Genomic DNA, 9,424 nt, shown 5'->3' with positions numbered 1-9,424 from the left:
AAAGATTTTATTTATTTATTTGAGAGAGAGAGAATGAGAGAGAGAGAGCACATGAGAGGGGGGAGGGTCAGAGGGAGAAGCAGACTCCCCGCCGAGCAAGGAGCCCGATGCGGGACTCGATCCCGGGACTCCAGGATCATGACCTGAGCCGAAGGCAGTCGCCCAACCAACTGAGCCACCCAGGCGCCCCAGATGTATGTTTTAGATGTAGTTTCCAGGGTCCTACCAGAGAACAGATGAATCAAAATCTTGAGACTAAGAAGGGAGCGCACTTCCGGTGCCCTCTCTCCCGCGAGCACCGCGGGCCCCGGACCCTCATGTGAAGGGTGCGATCTCCCAACTGGAGTGGGGCTGAGGTGGGCCGGCACCCGCTTCTGACCTCTGGTGCCGCCGGCCTCAGGATCGGACATGGCCCAGAACTTGAAGGACTTAGCGGGACGGCTGCCCTCCGGGCCCCGGGGCATGGGCACGGCGCTGAAGCTGCTGCTGGGGGCCGGCGTCCGCGAACCCGTGTTCACCGTGGAAGGCGGGCACAGAGCCATTTTCTTCAATCGGATCGGTGGCGTGCAGCAGGACATCATACTGGCCGAAGGCCTTCACTTCAGGATCCCCTGGTTCCAGTACCCCATCATCTATGACATTCGGGCCAGACCCCGAAAAATTTCCTCCCCCACAGGCTCCAAAGACCTGCAGATGGTGAACATCTGCCTGCGAGTGCTGTCTCGACCCAATGCCATGGAGCTTCCCCGCATGTATCAGCGTCTAGGGCTAGACTACGAGGAGCGAGTGCTGCCGTCCATTGTCAACGAGGTGCTGAAGAGTGTGGTGGCCAAGTTCAATGCCTCACAGCTGATCACCCAGCGGGCCCAGGTATCCTTGTTGATCCGGCGGGAGCTGACAGAAAGAGCCAAGGCCTTCAGCCTCATTCTGGATGATGTGGCCATCACCGAGCTCAGCTTTAGCCGAGAACACATAGCTGCTGTGGAAGCCAAACAAGTGGCTCAGCAGGAGGCCCAGCGGGCCCAGTTTTTGGTGGAAAAAGCAAAGCAGGACCAGCGGCAGAAGATTGTGCAGGCTGAGGCCGCCAAAATGCTTGGAGAAGCCCTGAGCAAGAACCCTGGCTATATCAAACTGCGCAAGATCCGGGCAGCCCAGAACATCTCCAAGACGATTGCCACATCACAGAACCGTATCTATCTCACTGCTGACAACCTCGTCCTGAACCTACAGGATGAAAGTTTCACCCGAGGCAGTGACAGCCTCATCAAGGGTAAGAAATGAGCCTGGTGACCGGGAACTCCACTCCCAGAGAAGAAATGGATCTGTTCCTCCCCTGGTTTTTGAGGAGCCAGCTTGGGGTCCAGCGCACCCCCATCCCACCCCCAGTATCATGTGATGGTCCCTCCCGCATCTGTCCTCCCAACCCTTCTTGGATGAACAAAGCCTGACAAGTTTTCTGGGGAATGATTTTGCTCCTCCCTGTGTCGGCCAGAGGTGTTGGGACAGTGTGATTTCGGAGTGATTGCCTACAGTGTTGGTTCCTCCCTCCAGGTCGGGAGGCGATAACCACCATCCTAGGAATTCTCAATAAATTTTTATTACTTAAAAAAAAATAATAATAATCTTGAGACTAGAGCTCAGGAGAAATATTCATGCTCAAAAAATTTCCGTGATGATTTTAATATGAAGCCAGGATTGGAAAGCACTGTTATTGATGGCTGAATCATAGGCCGAAAGTGTCTGAAAAGAGTGAACCAACAAGATAAAATGTCAGAGACAAATGTAAATTCCTCAAGTTTACAATAACAAGAGCTGGAAAAACCTAGCCTGACAATGGCATGTGTAATAAATCTGTAGTATTTAGTTGTCTGTAAGCTCGGGATGAACTACCTCTGAGACATTGCCTCCCGAAATAGCTATGATGATATCAAGCTGAATGCATATGAATGCAGTATCTAGATCACAGGAGGAGATCCCTTTTTCCTAGTCTCCTGTACTCTCAGAAGACAACTGGATTACGTTCTTGATTTACTAGGAGTAATTGTTATTTTTAGGAGTAGTATCTAGTAGCAGTAATAATTTTTTATGTAGCACTTTATCACTTATAAGCTTGTTGTGTCCAATATTTTATTTGCCCTAAATAAAAACTTCATTTCCCTGCATTGATGGAATATGGCCCATTGGTGGATGCACAACTCCAAGCTAGGTCTTGTATCTCTCAAGTCTAGGTCATGCTTGAAAATTTGGAGAGTCTTTGGACCAGGAGAGTAGGATAGCTGAAAACTACGTTATTAGGAAAAATAAAGCCCCTTATCCCGGGGAAGACCTCATGAGGGCTTGCTCATTGTCTCCAAATATTTAATGACTTTCCCTGGGAAAAGAGAGGACAGACTTGTCAGGGGAGGTCTCAGAGGGCAGACCCGACCAGTGTAGGAGTTATAGGGAGACAGATCTTGACCCACACCTTGCCCCAAGATATTTCTTATAGTCAAAATCCCCTAAGACAGAACAGGCTGCCTCCAGGCAGAGGCTGGAAAACTATTGATCAGGAATACACAGGCAAAAGGTTTGGGAGGGTTAGTGATCTCAGAGGTCCTAGAAGGGCCCCTGACTTGTGAAACCCAAGCCCACCAATCCTCTGATGAGCAGGGTTGCCAGAGCAGCAGATCCGGAAGTGGGGTTGTGGGGGACAGGGTCGCCTTCAGAGGTGGAAAGCTTCCGCTCTGTGCCCACATGGCCAAGAGACTCACTCTTTCGCCTTGTGACCTGTATTGGAGAACCTCCTGCCTTAGGCTGAGCTAGAACACGGAGAGCAGCCTGACAGCCCTTATGCTTTTGGCAATTACAGCCTCTCTGCTTTGATATTTGCTCAGTGAGCCCTGATTTAGTCATAGAATCACAGATTCCTAGAGCTGGAGGGCACTTAGAGGTCATTTGGTCCAACCTGGCCACATCGCAGGTGAGGAAACAGTGAAATATGGGACTACAATCACAAACATCACTGTTAGGGTTGGGAGAGGCTCTCAGGGGCCATCTGGCCATGTCCCTTTATTTTCCCTGAGACCTGAGAAGGGCAGCAATTGCCTACAATAACACGATGAGTGATGGCGTGGCTGTGGTGGTGGCCACGGTGGTGGCCGAGATCCCAGCCCAGTCCCTCCTCTCTCCACATGGTGTTCTCCTTGGCTGCACATTTCACCTCCTATTTCTCACTGAGGTTACGTTCTGTCTGTCTGCCCCTCTAGGACATGACCCTGTGCCGTGGCATGGAGCTGAGCTTACAGGGGGCCAGCCCTGTCAGGCACAGTGCCACCCCCACTCCAAGCTGGGCTGGCACTGTCATGGCGCCATGCAAAGTTCCCCAAGCACACAGCAAAATGGGGGTGTTTTGTAAGCTGCAACTCACATCACTGAGGTTTGCACATAAACAGACTATACATTCCTTTGGGTGATTCTACATATCTATTCTGATCCCTCCTTGGGTTACTTTTATGTGTATGTTTGTGTGTTGGAGACCAGAGTTAAAATTATGGGTAGAACATAGAGTTTATTCTTATAATAGTTGAGAATTTTTTGATGGGGTGAGGAGAGAAACAGCATTTGGCGATGCTCTTCTTCCTCCCCTCCCTTCCTGCCTCCCTCCCTTCCCCCTCCCTCCCTCCCTTCCTTCTTCCTTCTTTCCTCTTGAATTTTCCAACTCAGGGCAGCAGGTGTTCATCAATTGCACAATGAGTGTCCTCACCCTGAGAGCTGGTATATATCCTCTAATTTAAGGATGCTCTATTACGCCTTTCAGCTTCTTTGCCCATCTAAGAACGCAACTCTAGAGAACTGGGCCATCAGACACTTTTCTTTGTGAAAGTGTATACCCAAAGCCAGTGCAAAATCCCTCTTAAGTCTAACTAACACACTCATTTGTTCTGAAGTTATTATCTCTGCAAGGCCTAGCATTTGCAGTAACAAATACCAAGAGGTTACCAAATGCCTGTCCTGTCTATTTCAAAATTCCTCTTTGCAATTGCTCACTGCTCTTTAAGAAATTTTCCTTTCTTCACTGGAATTTTCCATAGAGTACTCTACACTAAAGGTGAATTTTTCTAATGAGGAAATGTGAATATACCATTTACAGATTGTTTTGTATTAATCATGACTGTGCTTGCCATTTTTAGCAGGAAAAAAAAGTTCCCAAACCAGAAGACCCACCTTTCCCACATCTAATTGCCCTAAGACGAGACTCTCTAAGGTAGGAACCAGTTTCCCCAAATGTACTCAAGAAAGAAGAGTTTGGAAACCTGCGAAGTTACCTCCTGAGAGAATGGAATGGATGTAAAAGAGCAGGGGCCTCTTTGGGATGGAAGACCCGGGCTCATCTCGTTTCCATTCCTTACAACCTAGACTGGCAGCTCTACCATTTACAACCTGTGTGACCTTGAGCAAGTGACTTAACCTCTCTCTACCTCACATGGGGATAAGACAGCTGCATCCATCATGAGTTTGTTGCAAGGAATAAAAGAGTTGCCTTGTCTAAAACACAGTGAGAGGGCTTCTCTGGTAACGAGTAAGAGTAAGAGCCAGAGTAAGGCCTGGAAGCTGGAGTGAGGTGCGTGCGTGGATGCCAGGGCCATGGGAGGAGAGGGGATCTGATGGGGCAGGGCTTCGGCAAACAGCAGTGAGGCAGCAGGAGGCCTGGGCTGGCCAGACTTGCTCCCTGGGGACCCTGGGAACATCAGGCTAACTGAGGATGCATCACGAAGCTGGGATTCCCTCTTCTCAAATGAAGAGATGGAATTCACAGCTGGGAGTAGAGAGTAGGGCCATGCATGATTTTAGGAATGAAACCATATAAAAAATGACCAGAATTGGAAAGAGCATTGGCCTGGAAGGTAGAAGATCTCAACCCTGTCTCAGCACACTAGGAACTTGCTCCTTGACTGTGGGCAGGTAACTTCGTCTTTCTGAGGCTCAGTTTCCCCGTTGCTCCTCTGGCCCTGATATTCAGTGATTTTTGATTTGTGAGCGTTCTCCTTAGTGTTTAACAAGGACCGAAAAGAGTATGCTGAATTATAATTTAAAAGCAAAAGGAAGAAAGAAAGGAAACTTTTAAGATTTAATAGACCCAGTGAACTGTGCACCATTTCTAGCAATCCCTGGCAAATGTTTCATAACAGTAGCAGCTTGCTCACCCCTTATGGAATATTTGTAGAAAAGGCGGTACAGATTGTATGCAGGAAGACACCCGAGATGTTGAATATCTTTGAATGTCTGATAAGAAAAGGGAAAAGGGGAAATGGCACTGGATGTTAATTCTATTCATTCCATAAACATATGTCAAGTGCATGTTGTGAGCCCGTGCACCAGGCCCATGTGAATCCTGCTTGGTTTGGGTCCTCAAGAAGTCACAGTATAAGAGACAGACATGTAATAGAAAATCCAGTCTACAGACTGAGTGAAGAAAGAGCTGAAGAAAGGAGGGATTCATCCCAGTGGGGGTGGTGGGGGGGCAGTTAGGAAAGGCTTCATACAAGATGATGCTGAACTAGTCCTTAAATAATGAGTAAGATCTTACAGACTGAGAATGCAGAAAAGGGGGCATTCCAGGCTGAGCCACTTACATGAATAAAGGATTGCAAGTGGGAAAGTCTGGGTATTTTAGGGCAGACAGGTAGGCTGCTTTTCAGAAACACAGAAGCATGGGAGATCTCAGAGAAGTGACTAGAAAAATAGGATGTTTGTTTAGTTTTTTAGTTGCTTTAGTTGTAACTGACTTCCTTTGTGGTTTTTACTAGAGAATTTTACCCAATATTCATTTTGGGAGAAAAGAACCATTAATGAGATGCTTGGGAATATGATGTCAATATTTAATAATCCAGCCAAGATGTGATCTGCATATCTATAGTACAGAGGCATATGGAAATGACTGACATTCTTAAGAAGTAGATCTTGGTTTTCATTCTTTGGCTTATTAATAGTAGGAAATCTGTGGTTCTCAGAGTGACAGATGGGGGACTCAGTGATTGTGGTCAGGGGACTTGGAGAATTTGTAACTCCAGGTCTCTGTAGATGAATGACCTGGAGTGAGTTAACAAGTGATTTTCAAAAATAAAAATTCTGTGCCTACATTTCCTAAGCTGATCTGGCCCAGTCACAGATGACTTTAGGCCCAATCAACTGACCTTTTGTTCCTTTAGCTTCTTCCTCAGAAAACTGTGGCAATGCTACAGTGCCCTGAGTCACTGTGGGAGGCCCGGGCTGGGGGTGTGAGGAGCCCCAGAGCAGGTGTCAGGAGATGGGGCTTTGAGAGGGAGGCACAGCAAGTTACCTGGGCTGACCTCGAGCTCCCAGAGCCCTGTGTGTAAGCCTGCTCTCCTCATTCTGAGAGCAGTGGCAGCACTATCCATGACAGAGTCTTGCATGAGAATTAAATGAGATCATGAATATGTAATAAAAACTAAAACAAGACTACAAAAATGTGATTAGATATAATGACCTAAAGGTAGCTAATTTATATGTGTGTGATTATTAAAAATTAGTTAATAAACATACACTTGGAGTATATCCAATCAAATCACATGTTTGCTAGCTAAATCACATATATGGAGTATAAAATTCACCTGTAGTGTAACAATCATAAAAATTTAAGATGGAAGATTGGAAGGAATGTGTAAGACTTTGCTTGAAGAATTTTTTGGGATAAAAAATGCAAGATGCAAAAGCACTTGTTTGGGTCTAGTTTATGATCTGGGTTGGCAGATGCCTCAGAAATTGTCCCCTCCATGAGGAGGCTGAGCATCGTTGGCACAGGGCAGGCCAGTCCTCTGAGGAGACGCATCTCCCTTGGGGCAGCTTTCAAGTTTGAAAAGTTCCTTCTTGGGTTTGCTCCCTTGACTCTAGAAATCTTAGAAATTCAGAAAAGGACATGCCCTTGACGTTCATCTGAGCCCACCCCCACAGAGGGCAGAGATATCTACAACTCAGCTCCTTGGGCTGTGGGTTCCCTGGCTTTGACCAGCATATTTTCTCTGATGAGTTTCTCAGTTCTCTAAGAGAAAGCCATGCCACTATCGAGCAGGACCTAATTGTTAAAGATGTCCCTCTTTCTTGACTGTGGTCCTGGTTCTCTGAGACCATTACTGACTTGGTGGCTGATTTGATATTCAGAATCTTAACTTCACAGAGCAAGTCATCCCTGCCTGTCATTGGATCATCTTTCAGAGACATGGAAACCTGGAACTGTCTTTTTTTTTTTTCCAGTGAATTATTTCCAGTTCCTTTAGGCATTCCTCATTTCACCCCTCTGCCCAAATCTTTCCTCACTTTGGGACCTGGCGCTTAAACTCTGACTCAACTGCCTCTCCCCTAACATCTTCCTACTTGAGTCCTCCCATTCATGGAAGCCTGGGTCCTTTCTCCAAGACACTTTCCCTGACCTCCCTCAGAAACAATCACTCCTTGGTCCAGACTCCAGTCACGCTCTACTGTCTACCATCTGCATTTCTGCCTTACCTATGTGTCTGTGATAATATGGTAAAAGAAAAGGTGACATTTTCTTCTCATTGGCCTACATTTTGGGGAGCGTTGGAGCTATCATTCATCTTCAACTTGAAGAGTATATAACATCCTTTTTGGATCAGCTTGGCTAATTATGCTACTTATTATTTATAGCCACGGTGGGGATAATGGAAAAGGAGCATCATTCCTTGACTTACTACTATAGGAAAAGTAGGTGGGATGGCTGACATTATATGAGATGTCATATGCTGTCATGAGCACAAACCCAAAGACTCAGGTGCCAGCAGATGGACAATGTCATGTCTATAGCTTCATCTTCCTGTGCCACATTTTATTTCAACTCGAACATGTGAATAATAATAACCTCAAGAGAAGGCTGTTTTGAGGCTCAAATGAGGTCCTCCGTGACAGTTCCTGGCTTATAGGAGCTGCTCCATAAATGTTAGATGAAGCCAAGTAAAGTAGAATTACAATTCCGTCTGACCCCTTAAGTTAGAGAAGTTGACATGGATGTGCAGGATTATGCTTAATTGAGGGAAAATGAGTTCTCTGACAGAAGAAGAGTAAACAACTATTACACAAGAAGGGGGGGGATGACTGCTTATGCTCAAAATAAATATCAGAGTACCATGCAAATATCAGGAGGTATTATGTGAAGAATGCAAAAATTAGAAATTAGCATGAGTTAAATATTTAGTGATACATTATCATCAAAATTCTTTAGGCCTTGTTCATAGTTCTTTGTCACAACACTATCGTCGTAACCTTAGGCAACACCACACCCATCAGAACCTCAACCTTTCTGTCTGCAAAATCTAGATGTTTGGAAGAAGTGATCTCTAAGACCTCATCCAGCTCTAAGATTCTCAGACTCTAGCATTTTTAACTCAGTGTAAAAAGTCTTAGATTAAAAAAAATACCAAAACCCACTGCATTTATGTGCAATAAGCATTAGGAAATGCTACAGAAAGACTATCTCAATACAAGCCACCAGGCATCAGAAAGGATATTACTGTAAGGCTGGCAGTGTAGGTGTGTGTGTGAATAGCTTTCTTTCCATTCCCATTGAAGACGGCCAAAGCAAACTCACTCAAATTGCGTAAGGGAAGTCTTTCCAACTCTCCGGGGTGTGTAACCCAGAAACAGTTACCAAAGAGAGCTTGGGAAATCAGATCTTTAAGAATGGCAGAGCAAAGGGTTTCATCAAGGGGCTTCGTGAAGGCCTTTCCAACCTCTGGGCGCTCAGGCATGTCTCTGTGCTTGGTTGGCTGTTGGGCATCTCCTAGCTCTGTGTCCTGGCCTGGTTCTGGTCCCCTCACTTTCACGCAGAGTTAGTAGGGTGTGTGACTCAGAGCCAAATGTGTGAGCTAGATGCCTAGTTGCTCAACGTTTTATTATTAGCAGTTAGATTACACTGTGTGTGGTGCTAATGTGCTTTACAAGGAGTTTTATTAGCTGCTATTTGCAATTATTTTGAAGCACATTGGCTGTCCCCCATTTTTTAATATGGAAATGCTGACACCCAGAGAGATGAGGGCAAGTTGGAAATGGCACTGGAACATATAACCTCCCAGGCCTGAGCCCTTAACTTGGACTTCTTATGGCCATGTTGCCCACTTAACAAATATGAGAAATGAAGCATGAAAGTGTGAGGGACAGGAAAATGGATAATTTATGCACCACTTTGCTATGTACATTGAGAGATAGAAGAAGAACATAGAAAATCCAGCCAAATGTTATAAACATTTGGTGTTATTAGATTCACCGTGGCAGGGGTAAACATGGTCTTTGGCCCGTGCCAAAATTTGTGGCCTGGGTACTTGGGGCAATGGTGCTGTGGGAGTATGCCCAATATGTCCTTCCTTGAAAAACCCGGAGTGGCTCAAGGGAAATGATATGATGCAGAGGGGCATTC

At 45.9% G+C, this 9,424-nt stretch overlaps 1 protein-coding gene across 1 annotated transcript; it reads left to right on the top strand.

Moving 5' to 3' along the window:
• Positions 1-288: 288 nt before the first annotated feature.
• On the top strand, positions 289-1,607 carry LOC118000462 (prohibitin-2-like). The gene has a single exon (XM_034990184.1). It carries the CDS (start codon positions 409-411, stop codon positions 1,279-1,281), a length of 873 nt encoding a protein of 290 aa, XP_034846075.1. The 5' UTR covers positions 289-408; the 3' UTR covers positions 1,282-1,607.
• Positions 1,608-9,424: the final 7,817 nt, after the last annotated feature.

The sequence above is a fragment of the Mirounga leonina genome, unplaced genomic scaffold (genome assembly GCF_011800145.1).
Source record: "Mirounga leonina isolate KUSES-001 unplaced genomic scaffold, KU_Mleo_1.0 Mir_115, whole genome shotgun sequence".
NCBI lineage: Eukaryota > Metazoa > Chordata > Mammalia > Carnivora > Phocidae > Mirounga > Mirounga leonina.
The sequence above is the reverse complement of the archived record's forward strand: the minus strand, read 5'-3'. Positions and strand labels throughout refer to the sequence as shown.

Bases quoted from the DNA above. Each gene is read 5' to 3' on its own strand.
- LOC118000462 (XM_034990184.1), top strand. From the start codon at position 409: ATGGCCCAGAACTTGAAGGACTTAGCGGGACGGCTGCCCTCCGGGCCC.